The sequence below is a fragment of the Meleagris gallopavo genome, chromosome 5 (assembly GCF_905368555.1).
Source record: "Meleagris gallopavo chromosome 5, MGAL_WU_HG_1.1, whole genome shotgun sequence".
Classification (NCBI taxonomy): domain Eukaryota; kingdom Metazoa; phylum Chordata; class Aves; order Galliformes; family Phasianidae; genus Meleagris; species Meleagris gallopavo.
Window position 1 is genome coordinate 4,738,329 of NC_139408.1, and position 25,396 is coordinate 4,763,724.

The 25,396-nt window shown below is 48.1% G+C and overlaps 2 protein-coding genes across 3 annotated transcripts in view; one reads left to right on the forward strand and one right to left on the reverse strand.

The window, feature by feature from the left end:
• Positions 1-735: 735 nt before the first annotated feature.
• On the reverse strand, positions 736-16,094 carry ANO9 (anoctamin 9). The gene is made up of 24 exons (XM_010710879.4): positions 15,856-16,094; positions 12,159-12,224; positions 11,807-11,923; positions 11,454-11,590; positions 11,144-11,193; positions 10,530-10,588; positions 10,250-10,332; positions 8,730-8,864; positions 8,544-8,640; positions 8,124-8,184; positions 7,418-7,500; positions 6,870-6,974; positions 6,444-6,608; positions 6,320-6,356; positions 5,965-6,076; positions 5,650-5,707; positions 5,416-5,513; positions 5,054-5,220; positions 4,413-4,565; positions 3,952-4,099; positions 3,712-3,831; positions 3,465-3,558; positions 3,236-3,348; positions 736-2,794 (listed from the first exon to the last, which is right to left on the reverse strand). Exons 1-24 carry the CDS (start codon positions 15,859-15,861, stop codon positions 2,767-2,769), a joined length of 2,292 nt encoding a protein of 763 aa, XP_010709181.1. The 5' UTR covers positions 15,862-16,094; the 3' UTR covers positions 736-2,766.
• Positions 16,095-19,148: 3,054 nt separating this feature from the next.
• The window catches only part of PTDSS2 (phosphatidylserine synthase 2), a 36,879-nt gene continuing 30,631 nt past the window's right edge, over positions 19,149-25,396 (forward strand). The window contains exon 1 of one of the 2 annotated variants that reach the window (XM_085223947.1): positions 19,149-19,436. In XM_085223947.1, coding sequence (XP_085080073.1) covers positions 19,255-19,436 — 182 coding nt within the window. In that variant the 5' untranslated portion in view covers positions 19,149-19,254. Of the gene's footprint in view, positions 19,437-19,532; positions 19,977-25,396 lie in introns of those variants that run through there. The other variant, XM_010710876.4, reaches the window with a different exon arrangement.

Here is a 25,396-nt window from a genome sequence, read left to right on the forward strand (position 1 = left end):
GTGATCTTGATCACAGTGGTAAAAGGACAAAACAAGCCGGAGGGCTGAGTGCATTGTGCAGCTCTTTCCGCTTCCCTGCTTGATGCTTCGTGGCTTTGGGAGTGCAGTTTTCTTCTGAGTTCATGTTCGTGCCTTTCTCATGTTGGTGCAGTCCTGGGCATGGGCTCAGAGGCATATCACCCCCAAAGTGTCACCTGCTGTCTGCTACTGGCCTCGGCAGTGGGGCACAGCCCCTGGCCCTGTCTGCAGTGGACCTTGGGGATCATGGGAGGGAGCTGGCTTTGCATCCAGAGCCCCCATTGCAATCCTCTCAATCTGAGACTGCCACTTTGTGCTACGCTGGAGCCTGCAACCTGTCCTGCATCCTGCTGCTGAGGTGAGTGTGCGCTGCTTTGGGTAGGAGGGTGGAAATGGCTGTATCAACATGAGCTCGCTAATAGCCGGTTCTTGATGCATTTAACAGCTTGAAGCTAATTAAGTTTGAGCTACTTAGAGCTGCCAGGCGGCTATGTTCCAAGGCTATCAGTGAAACCAAGTTCATTTCCAAGTGCCAGAAAGGAGAGCATTGCTACAGGGTGAGGTGCCACCTAGGAACAGATGCTTAATCACTATCACTCTACTCCTTTTCCCAGGAAACACAGCAGGTGGGTAGCTTTTTGCTGTTAAATCAGGGGCAAGGACTCTGCAGGTGTGGGGCTGCTCTGACTTCAAGCAAGCCACAAGCAGTGTAGCCTCTTGTGACATGCAGTGCTAAGAACAGGTTTTATTACTGGAAGAAGCATCACCACGTACATTTCTGTGCAGGAATATCGTTCTGTATGCAGCAGGGGTTCAGGCTAACCTGACTTTTAATTACAGAACATGACAGATCAGCCCTAATGAAATAGTTGATCCTGAGCTATGCTGCTCATCTTCGCTTGTCTGCATCATTCCGAGTTTGTATTGTGGTTGTGTGTCTATTACACGTGCTCACACACTTGCACAGTGACACCTGCCTAGCTCCCATATTCTATTCAGTATACCCCCACAATTTAACACAAGTGGCCATCTGTGGCTATTTGACAGAGGAGAGGATGAAAGCATGGAGCTCAAGGTTAAACTTCAGAACTGGTTAAAGGATTTCAGTTCTCATAAAGAGAAAGACTCTTAGGTCAGCTTTGAAACTCTCCAGTGGATTTGCCCCAGGGTTTACAAGGATGGTAACAAAGCTGGAAACTGAACTGTAGTGACCTGACCGGTGCTCCTGTCTTTCTCATTAACAAAAGTTAGAGAAAAGTTGTTTTTCTCAAGTGTTTGCAGACCCAGCTCAGCAAGGCTGCCACGCACAGGTCCAAAATAATGTAATTTGGAAATGCTGTGGGGTACCAAAGGGCTGTTTCTGCACTCAGGGTTGAGTGGAGAGTCACATGTTTGAGGGCACATTGTCATTTCCATGTGATGTGAACAAAGACTTTGTTCCTTTAATGCAAATAACTCTGCCTCAATTTGGTAAAGCTACAGGTAGACCTGGCAGTGAGCAAACCTATGAAGCCAAGAACACACAAATGTTAGAACTAAGTTCCAATGACTGCGCTGACACCAGACCAGTTGGGGCATGTAACCCCTGCTTTGCCATAGGCAAACTCTTGTGTTCACTGTTGTAGGGCTGTAAGGGAGGAGATGATGAAATACCAAGCTGGCGGGGCTAATGGATTGTGCTTTGCAGCAAGAGATAACACTTTCTAGCCTTGTGACTCGGGATTTTCTCTGTAGCTACGTGTACTTCTGTCAGCCCAGCATGTTCTTGCTCTTGTTCTTGCCACTATGTCAATTTCCTTTAATTCTGCCGCTAGCCAGCACCTCTCACTCCACCTCAGTGTGCTAGGCACAAATGCTTAAGCTCCAGCCTTTTTTTCATTATCCACGTGAAGAAAAAAGAAGTGGGAATGAATGATCTTTAGGTGCTGTGAATAGGAAAGGGGAGGCAGGAAAGATAGCAGTGTGAATACAGTGACCCTTGGTGGCTGAGGGTCCGTCTGCTTGAGTTTTTACAGTCGCTGTGTTTATTGACCATTTTTCTTGTAGTTGAGTTGGGTATATATTTGAGTTAAAGCAGATGCGGGACATGGTAGGGCCCTGTGCAAAAGACAATCAGAATAACAAGTGCAATTTACTAAAGATTGGGAAAAGGATAGTTTGGAACCACAGCTATGTGGTAGTCGTGCTGCGAGGCAGATTGTGCTGGCTGTCATGAAAGAGGAAGGACTGAAGCTTCTTTACAGTGTGGGAGCAGGGAGGTCACTGAAAGCAGAGGAAGAGGGGGCCAAAGTGCAAGGAAGATCTGGAGAGGGAACCTGGAATGAGGTAGCCACTTTTTCCCATGATGCTACAAGGCACATGAAGGCAATGACTGACATGGAAGCCAGGTCACCTCCTGCAGGCCAGTGTCATGCTCACCCAGTGATGGCTGGATGCTGCCAAACATGCTGAGCTCTCTGCATGGTGCTGAGGACTGTAGAGGAGCCTGGCTCCATTGTGTCATAGCCCTTCCTCAACTGCTGAGTTTGCTGGGAAGACGCTATTCCTACCTCTGCTGCCACTTTCTTCCTCTTTGTGGCTGTACTAGTTATAAGCATCCTGCTCCTGTGAAGCTGCTGTCACCTCATCACTCCCCAGTTCAAGTCCATGGTTGGTGACAGCCAGAGCACATGAATGCCTCTCTGACTGTGCTGGCAGGCTGGGGAGAGGGGCTCAAGTCCATGTTTCACTTTCTTCCATGAGAGGAGGCTACACTTCAGTGGAGTACTCCATCATGCTGGAGGAGAAAGGAAAGGGGCATAAGGGCTAGGACTACTTGAATTGGGAAGAAATGGAGCTGTGGGAACAATATTCAGAGTGGGAATAGGACCTTTTGCCAAATATAATTCATTGGCCTTAAGACCACCTAAAAGCCAGGCAGCTGGGCTGGTTAGTGATGCTACAGGCCTGGAGGGAGGTGGGCCTCATCTACATGTAATGCAGTCCATCTTAAAATGAACATGTAGTGCTACAAGAAGCCCCAGGTAGCAGTGGCTGGACTCAAAACGGGAGTAGAAGCTACATCTCAAAGGGAGATGGAGGATCTGCTCAGAGCCCAGTATCACCAAAGAGGCATGTCCTGGGGTGGTGGTGAGTATTGGCCCCATTGTGGAGCTCTGATGTGGACTCCTGCACTCAGTTCTGCATGATCCTTAGCACCTTCTGGGGCATTACCCACCTCAGTTCTTTCCGAAGGTTGTTGTGCTTTTCATCCAGAAGATGATTCTTAACTGACATGGGCACATCAGGGACATACCAGGCTGCAATCAGTTTGACGCAGAGAGCCACATGCTGTAGGACACAAACAGAGTCACAATGGCAGTGAGGAGTTCCCAGGGCCACTTTAACATGCCAACATCGCCCCAGTGGCCCCAACCTCCTCCCTGGCTAGCTGCCCTAGTACTCACCTCAAAGAGGATGAGGAAGGCAAGCCGGGCTGCAAAGACATGCCAGAACTGGACGGTGTAGCTGTAGTCCTCATCATTCCTGTAATCCCGGTACCTGCAGCAGAACCCTCTCAATGCCAGTCCCTCCCTTTACCAGGCATTGCTCCCTTCATTGGGGTCTCAGAAGAGCTCTGGTATCTTTACACACAGGGCTGGATGCCATGGTGAGGGGCTGGCAGGGATGCTACCAAGCACAGATTGCTGTTACCTGCACACTGTAGTCCCATTCTTGACCAAATCTAAGATCTCTACAGCCAGATTTGTGTCTGGCTCGAAGTGCTTGATATGGAAGACAGAGAGGCTGTGGTTGATGTAACCAGTCAAGCAGCTGCAAGGGGAAAAGAGCACATCAATGCACATCAGCCCAGTGGTGAGGTGAAGCTCCTGCTTTGTGGTCATGCTGAGGGAGTTTGTAGGAAGGTTGGAACAGCTGACCAGCCACACTCACTCAACAGCAGTGTTGTTTTCTTTCATGCAGGGGCTGTATGTGTACTTGTAGACCTGCACAGGGATGAAGTCAGATGTGATGGCAATCACCAATCCATTCCCGATGACAGCCAGGATGCCGATGGCTTCCAGGACCTGCAGCCAAATTCCTGCAGGAGAGGAGAAGATTGGTGATGCTCCCTTGACAGCTTGCTCAAGGGTTACAAATGCAGCCCCAGTTCAGGAACAGAGTGGCACAGACAGAAGACTGGTTCAAGGAAGGAGAGTTCCAAAGTGCCCCTCATTGTCTGAAAAGTCTGAAATTGCTTCTCCTTCCCCAGTCCACAGCTCTCCCTGTGCTTTGCTATCTCCACAGTCAAGAGCACATCCCAGCAAAAGAATGCTCAAGACTCCTTCAGATTGGAAGGGACTTAACACCAGCACTGTTTGCACAAGCAGCAGTTCTCATGGGCCCCATCTCACCAATGTCATTGGCCTTCCTGGGCACCATGCGCCGGCGCAGCCGCATCATCTTGATGGCATCTAGGCGAATCTCAAAGAGGTTGTTGAAGAACGCCAGCAATGGGGCCAGGGGAAAGGCAGCAACAAAAATGGTGGTGAAGCTGTACTGGATCACTGCAGAGGGGGGAAAAGTTAGGTGCTGGTGTGGAGCCACCATAAAGGGGACATCTCCCAGGGATTCAGCTGCTGTCTGGGTTTGTCCTGCTTTGTGGCTTTTGTCAGAAGGAATTTTCAGAATTGAAAGGAGAGATAAACCTGTCTTGGGGACCTCATATCCCCACAGGAGACACCCACCTCTTCCAGGGCTATCAGAGAGGGGGATCCTTGGGGCATAGTGGTTGAGCTAGCCAAGCAGAAGGACCACCCTGGGGTTACAGCCACCTCCCTGACACTCTTAGGAGGGGAGAGGAAGGTCCCAGGCAAGGTTCCAAAGCCAACATGGTTGCCTGTTCTCTCTTGCTTTGGGAATGATCTCCTTAGTGGGACTGGGCATGGAGCTGAGTCTCAGCACTCTCCCTTGCATCATGCTATCCCCATACAAGGAGGACACATGGCACTGCACATAGCATCCTGCCTTGCTCATCCTCTCCTCCCCTACATACCCATCTCCAAGAATTCATCAAACAAGCTGAAGATGTTGACCTCGTTGAGTTGATAGTTGCTTAGCCACTGCTTTTTGCAGGGGTCCTCAACCTCCTCCTCCTCCCCCAGCACCAGGTGTTTCTTCTTGGAATGCTTCTGCCTCTTGCGTATTTTGTGGGCTAGCCAGCTGCAATGGGAGGGAGAAATTTGTACTGCTGTCTGCAGAGTGATGGCAGGGGTGGCAGGGGCAGCCCTGGAGACCTGAGATGGGGAAAGGGAGGAAATCTTGGCCTGAAGGCCAAGGTTATTCTCAGTAAGAACTGGGAAGCTGTCCTGCATATCCAAGAACACCAGCAAGCACTCCAAAGGCTAGAAGGCTTACGGGACAAGGTACTCCACCACATTGCTGATGGTTTGCTTGAGCATCATGATAATGGCCATCTGGATGAAGAGGTCAGTGATGCAGCCGCTGGGGTGGCACTGCAAAGGGATGAGGAGAAGGTTCTGAGGAACTGTTTGGCCGAACTGGGATTTGGTTGTGCCTTGCTGGGGAATGGGGAAAGGCGAGGTAGGAGTTGTGGTATGGGGTCAGAAGATTTTGTGGCAAATCTCTCACCTCCTCCAGCCTCCACTTGCCAGCAATGCGCACGTAGTTTCCTGGGTGACCATTGATCCTGAGTAGGGAAGCAAGAAGAGTGATATCTGTTGAGCCTCACCTGTGACTCCTCTCTGGATGAACAGCTGTGGGATGGAAGGCACCATTCTCCAGGCATTAGCCTAGGCAAAGGTCTTCTCCCATCCACTATTCCTTGGGGAAAAGCCATGGCCCTGCTGAGGTCCTAGATGGTTTACCCCCCTCTCACTTCTGCCAGGTGCTCTGAGGGGGAAAGCAGATGGGCTGGGGTCCCCCTGGATCCCTACTACCACTCACCTCCCCAGAAAGAAAGCAATGTAGATGAGCGAAGAAAAGTTCGTCAAAAACTGGAAGATGAAGATCTTTATGGTAAAGTTGTTCTCACGCTGGGAGAAGGTCCGTGGTTTCTCTGGAGACAGGAGCAGGGTGTTGATCATACAGAGGTGGAACCTTATCCCACTCCCCATGGATCCCGTGGCAAGAACTGCCTGGTAGATGCTTTGTGGTTGTGGAGGAAGGAAAGAAGCCACAAGACTAACTGCATTCGGGGACCAAGGAGAAGGTGCCCTACAGTTCTTTTCTTTGGTGGAGGTACCACTGGGCAGCTTGGTGCTGTGGGGTGTAAGTGGGGGCAACCCTCAGTTTCCCTTACCCAGGTCACAGAGAAAGAGGGCCACACGTCTGTTGATCTGCAAGAAAGAGGTGTAAAACAAGAAGGGGGAATTGATGATGGAAAAGGACAAGACCTACTGCCCACCCCATGCTGCAGTCTGCACCTTGGTCATGACGACAATGGTGATGTAGTGCAGCACGGCCCCTGTCATCACTGCCACCAGGTTAGCTTGCTCACGGAAGAACTCGGAGTCACTCTGGGTGAAGAGAGCCGTGGCGACCACCCGATAAATGACAAGTGCATGGGCGATGCCAATCAGTACAACAATCTGCGGAGGAGGGCAGTGGAGAGGTGAGAAGCAAGGAGGGGAGGACGTGCTCCATCCTGAATGAGTGCTTCAGAAACTGGCCCTCTTCACCAGAGCTCATGTGGATGTGGCCTCAGGTGCAAGCCAGTGCTCTTCAGCAATGGATTAGATGTTCATAATGCAGGCATATCCACCTCTACTTGGCTACTTGTTGTCCCATAATGAGAAAGGACAATGTCAAGGTTTTGCCTCTTCCTACCCTAAGTTCCCCCTGGCACTTACCATGAGCAGAACCAAGAGGAGCACAATGGTGCTGCGCAAGTAAGAGTGCCGATACCGCCGAGGTTCATGCTGCAAATTGTTGATCAGCTCCATAGCCAGCTCCTCCTGAAGAATAAAAAAGTATCTCTCTCTCTTTCTCTCTTTCTCTCTATATATACATGCAGGAAAGGAAGGTTTCAATAGAGCCATGCCCAGGTACTGGAAAGCCCAAGGGTGGCTGTTTAAATGGCAGTATGGAATGATCAGAGCCAGAAGAACAGGGCTGAATATCCGACAACATGACCAGTCATGATTGAGTTTAGGTCCTCATGCAGGTGAACAGGTGACTAGCAATGCAGAGAGAGAGGTGCCTAGAATTTGATCAAATCTCTGGAGGATTCTGTCTCCCCTGGGGCAAAGGCTCCAGATATTGGCTTTGCTCCTTGTTTAAAAGCTTCCATTAGATGTCCATATCCATAGATGGGTCCCTCTACTAAGTCATTTCTGTAAGACCAGCTATAAATTGCCCTGAAGAGGAAAGCACTAAGCGGGAAAGATGGCATTCTCACCTCATCCTCGTCCCACCCATACAGCTTCCAGCTGGTGACCACTTGGGCTCTCTGCCTCTTCCACAACTCCAGGAACACCGTGGCTGCAGAGGGAAGCAAGATGGCTCTAGATTATAAGAATTCATCCCTCCGTTTCTTAGAGCAGGCTGGACTGTCATGAAACCATCTAACTGAATGGCAAATCAGCCCTGGCTGCTCTTTGTGCATGAAAGACAAGCAGCCACCTCTGTGTCTCTGTAACCAGGATTCACCTGCACCTCAGCATGCTACACCTTTGCAAATCCATTTACAGCCGCCTCTTCCTTTAATCTGGATCGGCCTTCCTAAGCTTGTTCTTGTGTATATCAACCCATAGTGATAGGCAAGTTTATGTCTGCAACTGGCTCAGATCTAAGACTTCATTGGTAAGACATCCAGCTCAGAAGAGGCAGAGGAGAGGCTGTTAGATGCTCTGGGGAAGGTTGTAGTGGGTGAAGGATAAAAGCTCTCAAGAAAGGAGTGTTTAAAAAGCAGAAGAAAATTGCTGGGGGATTTTTATCCCTTGTGCTGTCTGGAGGGGGAGCTGCTGGCCCTGAAAATAGAGGAGCTAAGGACTAAAAAACCCCTGAATGATGAAGCTGTGTTGGTCCCATTTCCTTCCAGATGCTCTTCCCATAAGCCATAGTGGCAGGCTCTGTGTACTTGGCAATGAGACATTGACACCTACCCCAAATTGCCATGAACATGGCAAACACAACTGTCCCTTCGTTGTCAATCATGTGAGTGACCTGGAGAAGATCAGGGAAGAACGTGATGGGGACAGCAGACTGTAGAGGCTGCAGCATTTGGTCATCCTCATGTCACCCTGATCTCCCCAGAAACAAGTAAAGATGGTGCAGGGGGGCAAAACACAGGAAGGGGAATGAAAATTGAGCTTGTCAGACGGTGGTAAATGCCTTCTCCCTGATGGTGATGGAGACCGTGATCTGACTATACCTCTTTCTTTTTATGGAGGCTAGTGGAGGTCTCTAACATATTGTAGCCAATGTGCAAGGGTGGCTTTTCCTTCTGGTGGTGTGGGCACAGCACAAGCTGGGAGTTTCCTCATCCTTCATCTTGAGCCTGTCTTGGGAAGAGGGATACCTACCCTGGCATATGTGCAGGTGTCAGCAAGCAGCCAGAATGGGCACTTCTGGTCACAGAGTGGGCACATGATGGTGTCATTGGCTTCACAGATCTCCTTGCTAGAGAGAAAGGAGTGGAAGGAAGCAACAGCAAGTAGCATGCGTAGCAAAGTCTCAAGAACAGGATGTGGCATTCTCCACTTCCTTACCTCACCTGGCTGGAATTGAAAACGGTAATCCCAGCCACAAAGACCATCAGTCCAACCGCTGCAGCAAATCCCAGCAAGTAGGTGTACCAGCCAAGCCAGGCGAAGTAGAGGGCCACCTTTTCACCAAAATAGCATCTGGAAGAAAAGGTGAGACTTGCTTTGGAGATCTTTCACCCCCAAAAGAGATACCAGGAGGGGCAGTCTGCATGCCTGGGGGTTGCACTGGGATCAGGAGAGGCAGTCCAAACAAGCTGGAAGAACCATACATTGATAAGTGTTTCCCTTAGATTTCAGCAGCATCACATGGAAGGAGATCCTGGGTTTCCTTGCGTGAGTGAAGATGCGATAAAGAACACTGGGGACATTGCTGTGGGGCTGCACAGCAAAGAGCTGCTCAGAGCACTGCTCGAGCTGAGAGGTGAGAGAGGATGGATAGCAATGCAAGGCTCTCATGGGGGCAGAGATGACTTGAGGATCTGACTCAAGGGTAAATGTGATCACATTCATCATATGCCAGGTAAAAGCAGTGGGAGTGGTTGAGAGATCAAGTTTCAATCACTGTCTACAAATCAAAAAGGCTTCAAAAAGATAAGATGGCTGCAAGGTATAATGGTTCTGAAATTAGATCAGTTTCCCCTCCTGGTTTCAACTATTTCCCTTTAGTACTTTCATTTCATTCTTCTGACAGCATTATTTCAGTTCTTCAAGTGTGGGGAAGGGTTGGAGGTGTGGGTAAGAAATGACAGTGATGGACCCACTGCCCCTCCTATATTCCAAGGAATTAACTTCCTACCTGCAGTCAGAAGTGGTGCTGTGCTCCCCAGCCTATGTAAGAAAATAATTTTTACTTGGCCCCTTAATCTTTCTGTGACAGCAGCAGGTCATGTCAACCTTAGAAACAGTGTTCTGTCTCACACTGAGTACCATGGAGGCATCAAGGCTCCCTAGGGCTCCTGCTAGACTTTTCAACTGTAAGAAACATTTAAGGGCAGAAAATGCATCTCAGCATTTTATCTCCCTAACAGAGCCCATGAAAACCTCCTGAAGCAGCGTATTATTTCTGCCTTCCTTCTCCTGGCCACGGAAAGTTAGTTTTTCTCCATCTTTAAAAGAGCTGTGCTCTTCTGAGTTTTAATGTGCTTATATAGGCCCCTTGTTGCCTTTAATGTCCCAAACTCAGCCTCAGGCTGAACATGTTCACTGGTGCTGTGTTCTCATCTAGCCTTCCCTTTGAACGTGGGAGCTGGTGGTTGGAAATGAAAGAGGCTAATTAAAAACCGTGCAGATGCGGGGGTTATTTCGTTCTGCAAAATTAGCAGATGGAGTGTGGTGCCATGAGATACCCTTTAGGCTAAGAACTTTGCAAGCTGCAGAAGAGGCCCAATATATGTGAAAAGGGTGAGGTACAAACTAATGATTGAAAATAAAAAATGAAAAAAATGACAACACAGGATCTTGGGAAAGGTTTCAGGTGAGGTCACTTGGCTAGATGGATCTGCTGTGACTCTTCTGCCAGTTACCTGATCTTCTCAATTGGCTGTTGGCAAAATATATCTCTCCAGCGGGCCCATTTCTCCTTTAGGAATTCCCTTACCTCTTCTTTCTGGAGAACGGAGAAGTCAGTAAGACACACAGGAATATTAGGGCAGCCTTAAACCCCAGCCCTGCCGCCAAGCTGCCATTGGGAGCCCTTCATCCAGGTACATCTCCATTCAGCCCCAGTCACCCACTCTCCCACTTGGTCTGGCTCCTCTGCTTCTCAAGGCTTTTCCTACCAGGCACCCGTGTGCTTGGCCTCACCTCGTGCAGTGGAAATGCTGCCTCAAAGACATTTTTCTTCATCAGGTCACGCAGCTTCTCTGGTAGCAGGAGGAACAGGGAAGATTAGTGAGACAAAGCATTTCTCTCTCTCTTATATGCTTTCTGACAGGCAAAATCACCCTGAAGCTTTTGGGGAGGCAGAAAGAAATGCCTGGGAGAGACCGAGCTATTCAGAAGGGATCAGCACTAATCCCTGTCATTGTGCTGCTCAGCTAGGCTGCTGCAGGGTGCACTGGGGCTGGGAGTGAGTCAGGTAGGCAGGACCCTAGAGACAGCAGTAGAGCCAGCACCCTTTCTACCTCCCCTGCTGATTCCAGAATGCTGGAGAAGGACAAGCATTTTTGGGGACACAGAAGAGTGGCAGTGGGCCTGGTGAGAGGGGGCTGATTCCTGGAGTCCAAATTTCCCAGCCATGGGATGAAAAAGCAAATTCACCTTCCAAAGCTGCATCCTGGCTCTTTCCTCTTTGTCACATCCCCACTCTCATGGGGGATGCCTAACACAGAGCAGGAGCGGTGCTACCAGTACAGACTGTGCATTACCTTGGAGATTAAGGGGATGGATGTATAGGCCTGCTGGCCCCATTCCCTTACCGAGGTCGGGTGTCACTGTGTTATGCAAGATGAAGTTCACGATCCGTATCCTGAGCAAGAAGAAACTGGGGTTAAAGGCAGCTCTGGGGATACAGCCTAGTGTTGTGGCCCTATAGAGCTGGGCACCAAAATCCAGAGAAGGAAGAGGGGAAGAAACGGGAAACCGGCCACCTTGCACTAATAGTGGCAGTTGGCTTTCTGTGGAGAAGGAAAAGCCTGGCACAACTGTAAACTGAGATAGCAAATGGGTACTGGTGTGGAGGTAAGGGACTGCAAGGTCTAGAAGCCAGTAGTCCAGCTCAGCACCCACCTGGTGGTCACTGGTATGTCCTGCTGGGCATTGAGGTCTTGCAGCCTGCTGTCAGGGTTCCTCAAGAGCCATTGGTATTTCCGGAAGAAGTGTTTTGGGGCACGGACCCCATAAAATAGCTTCCTGTCCTCAATTTTCTAGTGGGTAAAAGAGAAAGACTAGTAGAACAATGTGGTCAGAGAAAGAGGAAGAGCTGCAAAAGCCAGGAGCTGCCTGAGTCCTGGAGCTGGGGTTTTCCCTTGTCGAGTGTAGCATGTGTTTTCCAGTACTGATGCAGTGGCAGGTGTGGAAGCTCTCTCAGCAGCCCAAACTAGGCTATGATCCTAGGTTATCAAGTAACTGCTGCCTCTTACCTTGATGGTGAACCCCTTCTTGCTCAGCTCATCCAGGAACTTCTTCCTTTTGATCTCTTTCTCACCGCCCATTTCATGGATGTCACTCACAAGGACGAAATCCCACTTCTCTTCATCCTGCCCAGAGGAAATACCAGGGAATTAATGGTGTTGACTAGCAGAGAGCTCTCTCTTAGGTTCAGCCTCTCAAAGGCTTGAACCTTCATCATGCCTGTGTAGAGGGGTTCTGGGGACTGAGAATGAGTGTGAGGATGGGGAAACTGAAGCAGACCCTGCTCTAACACCCCCCCCAGCCAAAATCCAAATTTCTGAGCTCTGATCTCCCTCTGAATACAGACAGAGCAAAGCTTACCATGAGGGCAAATGGGTCTGAGTCTTCAAAAGGAAAACTTCTCCAGGGAGTCAACAGAATTTCCTCCTGTGGAAGAGAAAAACAGCAAAGAATTCAGTGAGCTCCTTGGGAGATTCTATACCAGGACACAGAGCAAACCTCTCTCTATGAACATCTGGATAATATTGTGATACTTGCGGTACATCAAAAGAGACAGAGCCCATGTAAGTAAAATTGCATTATAACCCAAGATCAAGGTCTACCTGGCTCAGTTTTCCTCTCCCAGGTGCCACGAGGGGATGCCAGGGGAGGAGAGTAAGAGCAGGCATGTCGGAAACCTTTCCCCATACACTCCTGGTTTCCACTTCCAGCATAATTACGTATCCAAGTGGTGCAGTTCTGAGGTTGGAGAAAACATGCTGTGGCAACAGCTGCTCTCTGCCAAGGATGAGTTCCCAGCTCAGGGTGCTCCTCCACAGAAGAATGCTGTAGGAGTACCCTTGGGTGGCCTGGTCCTGGTGTTGGGTGCCTGAAACTGGGGCACATCAACTTTGAAACCACTTTGTCCCTATCCTCTCTTCCTGGCTTTCCTGATGTGATCTCACCCTGCTCCTACAGCCACAGTCACTGTTTAGGCAACAGAAGATTAGTCCAACCAGTCTTCAGTGGATTGGCAAAAGTGTGCTGGGCTTCATATCCCAGTGAGTGCAATGAGTTTAATAAAGATATGCTCTGATTTTTTTTTAAATTGTTTTGCAGTTCTTTGGTGTGACTCACAGTGCGGCCCCACAAACAGTTATTCTGCTGTTCCCGGAGGCATGGCATTGCAGTATAGAAGGAGCTGCCAGGGGATGGGGATATCATCAACCCGCATTGTCACCAAAGGCTTTGTGACTTTGTATCTTGTAATAACAGTGGCCAGACAAGTTCATCCAGCTGTAATCTCAGGAGTAGAGAGGTGGTGGTGCAACCAAATTGTGATGTAAAGCCTGGATCTCAAGCTTTCACTGAAGATTGAGGCCATGGGAGCAAGTGAGACTGGGAGGAGGAAAGGGCTGAAATACTCTGTGAAATCCTTTCTCACACGGAGCTGGGGCCCTGTCTTCACTCGAAACAGAAAAGCAGTGGGGAGACTGAAACAAAGTAAGAAGACTTGAGAAGATAAGCATGTTTTTGAGTGGGAGAAATGGGTTTGGGTGCAGGTCAGTCTTCCCAGTTGGGTAAGCGCCTAGATCACAGAGTTGTAAAATCACAGAATCATTATGGTTGGAAAAGGCCTCTGAAGTTACTGAGTCCAACTGCTGATCCACCTGCGCCATGTCCACTGATCACGTGCCTAAGTATCACATCTCCATGTTTCTTGAACACCTCTGTGGATGGTGATTCCATCACCTCCCTGGGCAGCCTGTGCCAATGCACCACTCCTCTCCCTGAGTAGAAGCTGTTCCCAATATCCAATCTGAATCTCCCCTGGCATAACTTAAGATCATTATGCATAGCACAGCACTCTGCCTGTCTCTGTCCCTGAGGCCCCCTTGTGCACAGGAGTCCCAAAAGGCTCTGCCCCAGCTGCTGCTGCTCTGTTGCTGGCACAGATGTAGCCTGACAGCATCTCTTTGCAGCTTGCCTTGTCTTGTTCCTGCTTGGCTGGTTTGACAGTTTGACTTTATGATCCTAGAGGACTTTTCCAATCTTAATGATTCTCAGTGTCATTCTGCACAGCCTGTCTGTAAGCCTTTCAACTTCACCACTGGCTTCTACAATGTGGAGGAGGAAACCCTTTTCTGGCAGGTTTAATGGTGCTCCTGGATACACCTCTATATGACTGTTCCCCTGGTACTAACCCCAATATCTGTTCTGCCTCAGCATTGGAGCTGGACCTGCAGAGCTTCATTGCAGCATCCTTCCTCTATCAGCTCTAATGCTGTAATGAGGCTGGTGTCTCTTGGACCTGATGCTGCCAGCTCCTTCCCCTGCTACTACATACTCACAAAATAACAAGTACTGGTTTTAATCCCAAGAGGGACCCATTGTTTTTTTATTTCCCTGACAAATGTTATGATTCAGTGGGGTTGCTTCTCGGGTCACCTGTATATGGCTCTAGGCAGTGAGGATGTTGTGGGAGCAGAGTCTGCAGCAGCTCAGCAGGCATGTCTCTGTGTTCTCATAGCAATGAGATTTACCACCTGGTCCATCCTCTGCAAGCACCTTTAGTGCCTCTGCATAGGACTGAAAAATGGGAACAGCAGAAGAATTTGAAAATTATTTGCAGATCAGTGCAGGCAATTCCCTGTGCCCACCTTCAGAGTGGGAACAGATGGAAATCACATTTACCTGCAGAGGGTGGTTTGCAAACCTGTGATGATAGAAGAGGCATTTCAACAGATTTAATTGATGCTGATTGCTGACATCCCTGTGCATGGGGCTGAGCATGATACAAAAGCTGCTTTAAGCCTTGGCTGTTCTGCAGGAGCCCAGCCCCCATTTGGGGCTAGATGGGGCTTGTGCGAAGGAACAGCTATAGAAGGCAGGGACAGGGGACCACTGGGACTCTCACATCTGTGTTGTTTTTTTTTTATCCAAGAGACTAGTAACACTACCTGATGATGGCTGCTTTGCTCTGGCAGCACAAGGCAGCCCCTTGTGCAGTCAAGTCTCTGAAGTGGTTGTATAAACCATGAACTCTAATCCTTGCTATCAAAGAGGACAATGCCCGTTTAGCCTTTTTCCTGCTCAGTGTTTGGAGCAGGGTTGGAGGAATACTGTGCCAATGTGTGAGAAGCATGCTGCACAATGAGCGGTGTTTTAATATCAAGGGGGTTTGTGTGCCCAAAGTTTCTCTCCAGCTACATCAGTGGGTCCTAGTCCCCTTGTATCCTGATGCTCTGTGCAAGAACTTTGCTCGATCATTTAGGGGTGCCCTTCCATTGGGAGTGTGGTCACGGTGCCAGTGACTGAAGCAAAGGATCTGAGTGGGATCCAGTACCCCTGTTTTCCTTCCCCACCACAGACTGGTGAGAGGTTGGGTAGTTCCTATCACGCATGTGGCAATAACCAAACTGCTGACTTATATTGGGGATGGTTCTTACCAGTGCTTCCTGTGCCCTCCTCCCTTGCCCTAGAGCTCTTCCACCTTGCCTCATGTTTTCCTAAGAAATGTGACAATCTTTAATTGAACAGGCAGATAGCATGCCTGTGCTGTTACTAGCTGTCCCAGTCATAGAGTTTGCCTGGCTTTCTGAATAACAGAAACTGTGCCTTTTCTTTCAAGTTATAGGAGCAGGGGGATTGGAACAAGATGATCTTTGATGTCCCTTCCAACTCAAGCCATTCTATGATTCTGTGATTCTATGAAAGTTTTCCTGAAACCAAACCACCCTTCTTTGATCTGCCCACTGGCAGCTCTGAACTGTGGCACAGGCATGCAAAGCCCCACTGCCCTGACCCCACTGTGCTCATTCCAAGGCTGCAGGTCGTATTGGATACTGCACACTGAGCACAGCACATTGCTTTCCCCATCATACCTTCATGGTGAGAATGAAAGCATTTGCTGGAAAGAGAAATTGAAACTCTATGGTACGTTTTGAGAACCCTAGGGCTGAAAGCATTTGAGTGGTAGAGCTCAGAGCTTATAATGCGCCAAATTTCCAAAATACAGGTGGCTCCAATGTTCTGAAAACAACCTGTTGGCAACTGCTGACCAGTTTTTGTTTCCTACCTGCATGGTGAATTGGAATCTTTCTCTTCCTCCTGCTCTCCTTTTTCTCTGATCAGTCTGTCGGGCTGAGGACAAGCTGAGAGGCTCCCAAAGTTTCAGGGTTTCGTTGCAGTGTTGTTACTCTGCCTGAGGTTGCATGTTAATGAAGTGTTGGTTTTGACTTCCGTGTGGGCCTCCCTCCTGCCTTGGGAGGGAGCTGCCTCTGCCTAGCAATGGGCAGATAGCGAGGAGGAGGAGGCGAGGAAGTTGCCCTTCACCCTTGTTCAAAGGAGTGGCAAGCCCAGTACCGCCCAACAGCCTAGGCAGGGAATCCTGCGGTGTCGGCCTTTGCAGCTCCTCTTGCCAACACAGGGAGAACACTGAGACCACTCCATCCTCATCCTCTGTGCCCATGCCTCTTACTGTGTTATGTGAATGTTCCTAAATGGGGCTGAAAGGAGGAGGGAAGGATTAATACAAGTTCTAGAAAGCATTAAACTATTTCTTACAAAAGGTGAGGGGAGGGAAGGGGAAGCCTTCCCTCCCTAACATGATCTTCTTCATTCTTGAAGTTGAACCTTGGTGAAACTTGAGGTCCATGGAAAAGATGGGGTGGGAGCAGCACCGGCTTTAAGAAGGGTCAGGGAGGAACTTTCGTGCAGCCAAGACAGGGAAAAGAGGCAAAGCACTAGTTTTCTGGTAGGCAAGAAGCATCTCCTCTGTGGTTTCTCCACTTGAATACAGCCCTCTTCCTCCCTATCTTGGCCAGCGGCACACTGTGCTCTACTCCACTTCCATTTCCCAACCTGGCTTTCAGAAAGCATAGGAAAAATTTGGCTTCCTGGAAGAGCCAGTACATCTTTTTTGTCACATCTCACTGGGAGCTGGCGCTTCTTTCTTCTGTACGTAATAGCATTGTTGTGTGAAGGCATTAGGATCAGGTATTAAGGGTTACAGGAACTTCTCTAAGTATCTTACAGCCCTTAAGAACAAGTATTTCCTCCCTCATGGCTGACGAGGGGAGCATCAAAGTGTGCCCTGAATGTTCCCCCAAGCCACATAGGATTCCTGCCTCCCTGCTCCTTAACATCACTTTTAGTAGATGAGATTAACCAGAGCATAAGTGCTTCAGCCTCTGCTTTCCTGACTGCATTTGTGTTGAGACCCTCACTGGCAATCATAACCAAATAACTGAGAACTGTTTTTCTATGATCACAAAGGCTCACTTCATCCAAACCTCAGGCATGGGGCAGGCTTTAACTCTCTTCTTAGCAAAAAGGGCCAGACAAAGCTATCAGCTTTGTCTGATAGCTCTCCCTCTATCTGTTTTATGTCTGTTGTTTAATTTCCAGGCTAAGAGCTGTCTTTCCCCAGGAGGGAAACCTGTAGCTGGTGGGTTTTCCTCTGCTCTTTGGATGCATCACTGTGGGTAGCTCTTAAATAAAACTAGTCCTGGGGGTAGGGAGGGATCTGGTGCATTCTATCAGGGAATGCAGCAGGCATTTCCACAGCTCTTTTCCCAGGCAACCTAACATTGCACTGTGGCTTGTGCCTTAAACAGGCTATGAATCAGACCTGCAATTATTATCTTTTTAAAAAGATAATTTCTGAATTTCCTGCTAAGCTGAAAACCAAGGGCAAAGCGAGGGAAGGAGTGGGCAGACCTTTACCCTCCTAGAAGCGATCTGTAGGGCTGGCCAGGAGGGGAAAACCACCTCGATCACCAGCTGCTCTCCATGGGTGTGGGGAGAACACATGCGTGTTTACATGAGGAGAGAGTAAGCTCTTGTCAGATAGGATTGATTGTGCTTTCCACATCTCCCAACAGAATATCAAAGACCTTTGCAACTTGAGCACTGCTGGGTAGAAAGGAAATGGGGTTAGGTGTAGGTGGGACATGTGTCTCTACCTGCGCATCTGTTTCTTTCTCCTGCAAACTTTGCCAAGGAGGAGTGGGAGGACTTTGCTCTGCAGATAGGCAAGCTAATTGAACACAGGCAACACCTGCTTCCAGCAACAGTTCCAAAACTCAGAGGCTTTACTAGTGGGGAAGGTGAGCCTGTGCTTGCAGACTGGCTTCTTGTCCAAGGTATCTGACCTTGCATAGCACTTACAAGAAACAATGAGCTTTTTCTTCTTCAGTTCAGAAGGAGTTTGTCTCTGCCTAAGCAGGATCTAGCTTCTTTTGCAGGGTGGCAAGTGACAGTGCTCTTGTTTCAGAGCCTGCCAGAGTTCGCACAACCATCCTGCGATGCATTGCCTTGGGTTTTATTGCTCTTGGGGGAACGGTAATGAGGACAGCAGCATGGGAAACTAAGATCAAGGAGGGAGAGGTTGAACCTTCCAGTGTATGATGAGCAATCTGCTTAAGACACGAGGTGTTGTGGATCTGCCATTCATTCGTTGAGGGATTGTAACAGCACAAATGCATTGTAAGCAGCTGAAATTACTTAAGATATTATCGCCCTCAAATGTTTATTGCTGCTGGGGCTGGCCATGCGGTTGCATTCTAATCTGCCAAGGTATCGCACCAGCCCAGTGTGCTCCAACCACTTTGGGCAGTGGTTTGACCTGCACCAAGCACTGCGCTGGTGATTTCCATCTGAGAAGCAGTAATGAGCAGCTGAAGCCTTTAATGTATTGAACTACTTCAAGAAGATAGAGGCTGTCTGTCTGCAGCCTGCCTTGCATGATGCAATCCCCAGAGCCTTGAATTTGAAGGGTTGCCTTCCTGTGGATCTGGCTGGAAGGATGCAAAAGAAGAAAGATCCTTCAAAAGAGGTGTTCCAGGTGTTTTTCAGTGTCAAACTGTAACTCTTTTTTTTTCTGTGTTTCCCTGAAGCTCCTCCCTGCCACAGATGGGAAACGGAGATTCTTCACCCTACGCAGCTATGCTGCTTGTACAGCAGAGATGGCAGCAGGCTGCTCGGCTTCATGTGACAGCCAGCGCCGGATAGAACCTACAATCGCAAACGTTTGCAGCTCTGCGCCCAGCTGGCTGCTGCCATCGTGCGGCCGCCTGCTCCACGCACACCACACAGGCAGCTCCCCTCCCTCAGCGCCTCCTCGCGTCTGCCAAAGCGAGAGCGGGAACAGAAGTGGTTAAATAGCGTTTACAGGGCTGGGCGGCACACCCTGGGATACCCGAGGCTGCAGCGCAGCCTGGCGGAGATCGCTTCTCTCTAAGCAATCCAAGTGAGCGCGCATAAACTTCAACCATTTCCTTTCCTTAGCGCCCGCCCCGCCTCTTCAGGCGGCGCGGTTACCCCGGCAACGGCAGACGCCCGCCCTCCCTTCCCGCCTTCCCCGGGACGCCCTCCGCGCCTGCGCACTTCCGTCCCTGCGTTGGGCCGCGCGCCGCGGCGCCCCGCCCACCCCTCCGCTCCGCCAGCGCGGGGTCGTTCCGCGGCCGCTGCCGCCATGAGGCGCGGCGAGCACCGAGGCCCCGTCGGGCCGCTGGGTAAGGCCGCCCTGGAGGAGCAGCACCAGCAGCCCAACGGCGGCTCTCCGCCGCCCGGCTCTGAGAGAGACGGCCCCGCGCTCGGCCTCCGCCGCAGCACCGAGTCTGAGGTCTACGACGACGGCACCAACACGTTCTTCTGGTGAGTGCCGCCAGCCCCGGGACCGGCGCGCCCCGAGGGGCAGCGGGACCGCCTTTCTCCGCCGCAGGGTGAGCGCTGAGGTGCTGTGGCACACCCCGCCTGCCCGCAGCGTGCTGCCGGCGCTCGGCTGCCTCCCTCGGTCTCGGTCGTTTCCATCCCCGTTGTTTCCTGCAGTCCGTAAGGTGAGCTTCACGCAGGAGCGTGGCTCGCTCTGTCCCCGGCTGGCAGCGAAGCCCCTTGCCTGCAACACGAGCCGGAGCCGTTCGCTCTGCCTGCGGCTGGACGCTGATGCGCGGCGGGAGGAGGACGCTTGGCTCTGGCCCTGCCAATCTGAGCGGCGGCGGGGCCGGGGTGTGGGTGCTGAGCGAGGTATCGCTGCCAGCACGAGCTGCGAGGAGGCGCTGAGATCCCGCTGGGTCGCCGGGAGGTCTCCTTGGAAGCGTTTGGAGCGACTGTCGTACTCTCAAGGGCACAACTTCTCTGGGCCTCGTGTAGGCTGAGCGAATGACCAAGTGGTGCCTTCTCCTAAATGGAAAATGGGTAAAACCGATGCTTTCTTACTCTCTTTGTCACGTGGTTCTTGCCAGGTGTCTTGTGATGCCTTACGAGCAGCATCTGTTTGAATCCGAACTGTTTGGGTTGTATAACCTCCCCTTCTTGCACCTTTCCATATGGGCAGCACATAGTCTGCCACTCGTGCAGGGTTGGCAACCTGAAATGCTGTCACTGCAGCTTGTTTGCGAGGGCAAACTGTGCCTTTGAAAGCACAAATGTGCCACCCTTCTTTAAGGCTTCCCCTTTGCTGCTTCCTTCCAGGAGGACAGTACAGGCAAGCATGTGAGCATGCTATAGAATGGTTCCTTAATTTCTGTACTTTCAGGTGCTTTATTGCCCAGTAGTGTTTGTTGCATGTGCTGACATCAAGGATTGTAAATGCTTGTAAAAGTTTGAAGCTTTTTCCTTCTGTTTCTTTTGACCTGCACACGATGGTGTTGCGTGTTTGCAGGTCGTTTACCAGAGGATAGGCTCAATTTTTTATTGTGTGCAACATAGATTAGGGAGAGGAGCTGCTTGCTTCCTGTGGCCCTTTCACTGCTCTTGCACTGTTAGAGGCACAGGTTTGGCAGAGACCCTCTGTCTTTGCCCACACGAGGTACATAGAAAGTGCCTTTTCTCTTTGAGGATAAAGGTGAGGTTACTGTCATGACCTGCTCAGTTTGGAAAAATTCAGGACTGTCAGAAATCTTGAAGTAGTTTGACCTGCAAAGGTAACTTTACTGCTACAAATGCAGCCCACTTTTGGAAGGGTGCTAGGTTTTAGCTGCCTGATCTTTTTGTATCTTCTAAAACTTTGCAGTATGAATTAGGTGCTGTATAATGATGTAATTATTCAGGCTCAATAACCTTAAACTAGAGAGTACTGTAGTTTAATTACAAGGTGGGACCCTACTTGTGATTGGGATGTGAAGCTGGAAAAGAGGAGCTGAAGATCATTTTGTTGGGGAAATGTCAATGGAATAATTGATGTATCTTCTCTATGTAATACATGTTGGCTGCAGCAACTTTTCTTAAAGAAGAAAACTTCCTTTCCCACTTCTAGTAGCCAGTGAAAGGAGGTAGAAGTATGGAGTTCAGTTGTCTTATGGATCTTGGGTAGGCCTTGGATGCTCCTTGATTACCCATTTGGGATTATCTGATTAGATCTTGGGTTCTCCTAGAATTTCTTCTTGATGAAAAAAGCACAGAAATTGTAGCTAAGGAAAAGGAAGCCTGTAGATTCCTCTGCCTGGGTGTTTCTCATTTTATTCTGAGGAAAATATGAAATCTTTCCTGGTGGCTGGCAGGCATACAGACACTTCTGTGCTAAGGAGGATTTGTGTGCATACCACCACTTCTGGAAATACAGCATTGGTATTCAAAACAAACTATTACTGAGGCATAGTTCTTGTCTCTAAAAAAGTGGACTTCTGTATTTGCTGAGCTGTTTTTCTGATTCTCTGCTTGCTCAGAATTTACTGAGTTCGATCATACTGTTTAAACAGAGGTGTTCTGTGTGAGGCTACTGGTGTGCAGCTCAGCCTTTTTCTCTCTTTTTCTCAGTATTTAGGAATGCCCTGGCAGTGCCCACTTGCTGGAACATCCAGGAGGCTTGTTGTGCAATCTGACCAGGTCGTGTTAGTCCGTTGGCTGCGTTAAATCCTCTCACAGTGGAGGGCAGGTGTTACTAGAATGGCATTACCCTTTTGAAAGGAAAGCATTGCGTAGTTTTGCAATAAGCAGAAGGAAAACCTTCCTGCAGAGATCTTGTGAGTGTGTATTGGGGTGGTAGAGGCTGGCTCCAGTGAGCTGCTTCAGTGCTGTGGTTTGAACTCTGCCTCATCAAAGTTGTCATATGACTTGAATCCTACAGCAGTTTACAGAACAGGTCATCAGCCCCACAAACTGCTTTTGTGCAGTTTCGTCTGGCACAAGGGCACCTTCCTCCCATTCCCTTTTATAAACATTCTTCTTAAAGTGTGTGTTGAGTTATTGTACCTTACCTGTAATGCAAAATCACGCTGTCCCAGCGGCGGTTTTAACCTAAAACATGAAGCAGATTTCGGTAGATTTAAATGTAAAAAATATTTAGCATTTAAAATAGGTCATTTGGGGAAATTTGATTAACTTGCTAACTCTCTAGGACTGATGAATGGAGATGTTTTTTTTTTCTCTTTTCTCATTGAAAGGAAAATGACTCATTTGCTGAAGCATGGTTTGCTTTTTAATCCATTGTTCTGGTTTCTCTATGGAAACATGTGCTGTTACGCTTCTCTTATCGGGTGATCGTTTTAGGAGAGGCACTGATTTGTGAACGTGGAAAAACTTATGGCAAGCAAATTCACCTTACTGTTTTGGAGCATGACAAATAAGAACAGAAATTTAATCAGCATTGTGTGCATTTATAGGCACAATGAAGGTTTGCTTATGGTCTAAGAACAGGAACTTCTCGATTAGTTCTGTGAATTTAAGCAGATTTTAAGCCACGGGCTACAGCTTAAAAACCAACAGCTACGTTTCCATTGCATTACAGATGAAGATGCTCAGAGCTCGTGGGCAGCAGTTTAGACACATCTTTTGGTTGCTGCTGACCTCTTCATGCGGCCTTTTGCAAAATGGATGTTTGAGTTTTGTGTCTCTGATTTGAATGTTATCAAGATTATGACCAAAGGTTGAATTTTGGTTAAAGATTTCGAAACCTCTCTCTTTATATCCAAGCAGGATTCTGTTATTTTTAAAGAAGTCAAAATGTTGGTCAGCTTGATGTTATTATTTTTTCTTGTATTTTCGTGTAACTTGGTCTTCATGGTAACTTAATCAAATGCTGTACTGATGTTGAAGCTGCACATCTGTGGTACTCTCCATTTATTGGCTGTAATTCATAAAACATGTCAGGTGATGTAAAGTTATACAGAGGGTGGAGAACTCTGATGTTGATTCCTCATTCAAAACCACTTTTAAGGCTTTATCGTTATTTGGAATTGGGGAAAAAAAAAAAGATTTGTTTGTGGAAAAAGTTTTTGGTAGGCTGAGATGGGAATTGTTTTCACTGCCATTCATTCCTAACGGTAGCTCTTAATGTCACCCCTTACACCCAAGAGGCCAACCATACAGCTTCTTTGGAACTTTGTTGCGACACAGAAATGACAAAAGGATTAGGACATCGATCCTTGGCATGTTGTTCTCAATGATTGTTATTGTTTTTAAAGTAATTATTGCATCATTTATGACTAATGAGCTTTAATGCAAAGAAATGGATAATCAGGGTGCGGTCCAATTCGCTTAAGCCAATTTTGGTTTGTGTTGGAGTTTGAGGTCAAGATGTTGTCATGATCCTTTCGGTCTGGGGATCTGATCCATCTGAATCTACAAAAAGAATTGGGAGAATGAAAGCTCTGATAATCATTTCATGGAAAAACTTACAGTTTCAAAACCGTGACAAAAAATCAATTACTATGAAAAGAGAAATCAGGGGCTTTCCCAGAGAATAAACTCAATCTTTCTTCTTTTTAAGCTGCACTGAGGGAGAAGTATGGTGACTGATGCTGCCTGTTGGACTGATGCAATTGCTCCCAGTTGGCATTTAACTAAGTTACAATGACAAGTAGTTTAATAAAAATAAAACTGGAATTATTTAAATGCTCCTAGTGTTTAAATGGAGAAAGAGTGAGAAATAAGTTATTGAAAGGCAGAAAAATGCTAGCAGAGAAAAATAAGATACTTTATATTCTGGCTTTTTAGCAATTTGGGCCTTACATTTATTTTATATGCATCTTTTTAGGTGCTGTCTTCTGGTATTTTTGACATAAAGCCTCTGAGAACTGAATGTTGTCTGCTCTGCTTGCTGCTTACGTATAGCCCAAACTCTTGTATAACGCGAAGAAGAAGATGCAGCCTGCTTAGCTTAGCTCTTTCCTTCTGCAGAGGCTCCAGGCTAGCTAGGAGAACATAAGCCTTTCTGCATAATTCCTGTAATACTTACTTGCTCTGGATGTCCTCAGCTGTCTTCTCTTCCTCTTGAAATATTATTTCGGAGTGTATGTGGAGACTTAATTCCCCTTTATACAATTTCTTTACAAGTACTTCTTATATTCCTTGTTTTTCTGGCTGCTATAGATGCTTAACATTTTATCCCGTTCTGTAGGATTGGATTTCTTTCTTTCTTTCTTTTTTTTTTTTCCAAGCTTCAAAACCCTGGAAAGATAGGGTGTGTATCTGTGTTTGCTGTGACAGGTGGGTCTGCAGGATGCTTGGCCACCTCAAGCAGCAGCTTACTTTCTCACTGTGAGTGCTGTTCTGTTAGAGCTCCCAACTTGCTCTTCACTCTGATCTCTAAATTTCATGCTAGGCTGAAAATAGGTTCGCATGCTCAACTACCTTGAAAGCTTGCTACATGAAGATCTGGCTTCAGCTGGAGATAGCTAAAATGGAAATGAGTGGATATGTAGCATCTCATATTAAGGAGAGGGGCTTGCTGAATTTCAAGTTGGTGGTTGTGGCACCAGAACGGACCACAGGTGGAGGCTTGAGGCTCTCAAACGCTGATCCTTTGCTCTGCTGCGGACTGCCCGTGGGAATGAGTGCAACTGCATCTTTGTTGCCTCTTGCTAAACAAGTCTCTAGGTGCATTTATCTAACTTGGGATGTGCTCATGGATTTTTACGATTTCCCCTCTTCCCCAACCCGTTCTGCCCTGTAGCCTTTGAGAAGACTGCACCTAGTTTTTAATCTTGGGGAGGTTACAAAATAGGAGCAGAGTCACATGACTGGTAAATGGATATTAAGTATGTGATGTCTGAATCACCTGTTATTTGGCATCCTGCAAGGCAGCTTGAGAGGAAGATGCATCTGTTGTGCAGGAAGCCTGCTGCTGTGACACCTTTGTGGATTTATTTTGATGTATCGTGTCCTTGCGACTTCTGAAAATACTCTTCCATCCTTCTCATTCCTTTCTGGAGCTGGTTTGTGTCCTCTTGATGGCAAGGAAAGATAGTGTTAAATACTGAACACCTTTTTAGCATTGGCAGAAGAGGATTTCATCTGCTTATGAGGTATTGCATGTGTTTTCCAGCGGGATTAAAAGGATGCTGTGAGAAATGGCTGTGTTGTGGATTAGAATGAACTTCCAAATGCAGTTCAAAATAATGCTTATTTAACTTTCAGAGCAATTTTATGTAGGTCACTGTGATGGATGTTTAAAGGTAAGCCAGCAGAGTTCTTAGAAATCCATGGTGATCTCAGGTTTATCTTGTACTGCACAACTTAAATACATGTTTAACTTTGTGTTTTTTGATGTAAAATGGAAATGTAATGCTAGCTCATAATAATACTGAAAGAAAACTTAGCACCAGACAGTATACAGACATACTTGTAGGATACTGTACTACTCATTCACTGTGTTTTTTTTGTTCTCTAAGCTTGAT

Excerpts from the sequence above, each read along its gene's own strand:
- ANO9 (XM_010710879.4), bottom strand. Across the intron at positions 11,591-11,806 it reads AGAAGGGGTTCACCATCAAG|AAAATTGAGGACAGGAAGCT; the intron begins GTAAGAGGCAGC and ends TTTACCCACTAG. Across the intron at positions 7,501-8,123 it reads CATGTTCATGGCAATTTGGG|CCACGGTGTTCCTGGAGTTG; the intron begins GTAGGTGTCAAT and ends TTCCCTCTGCAG.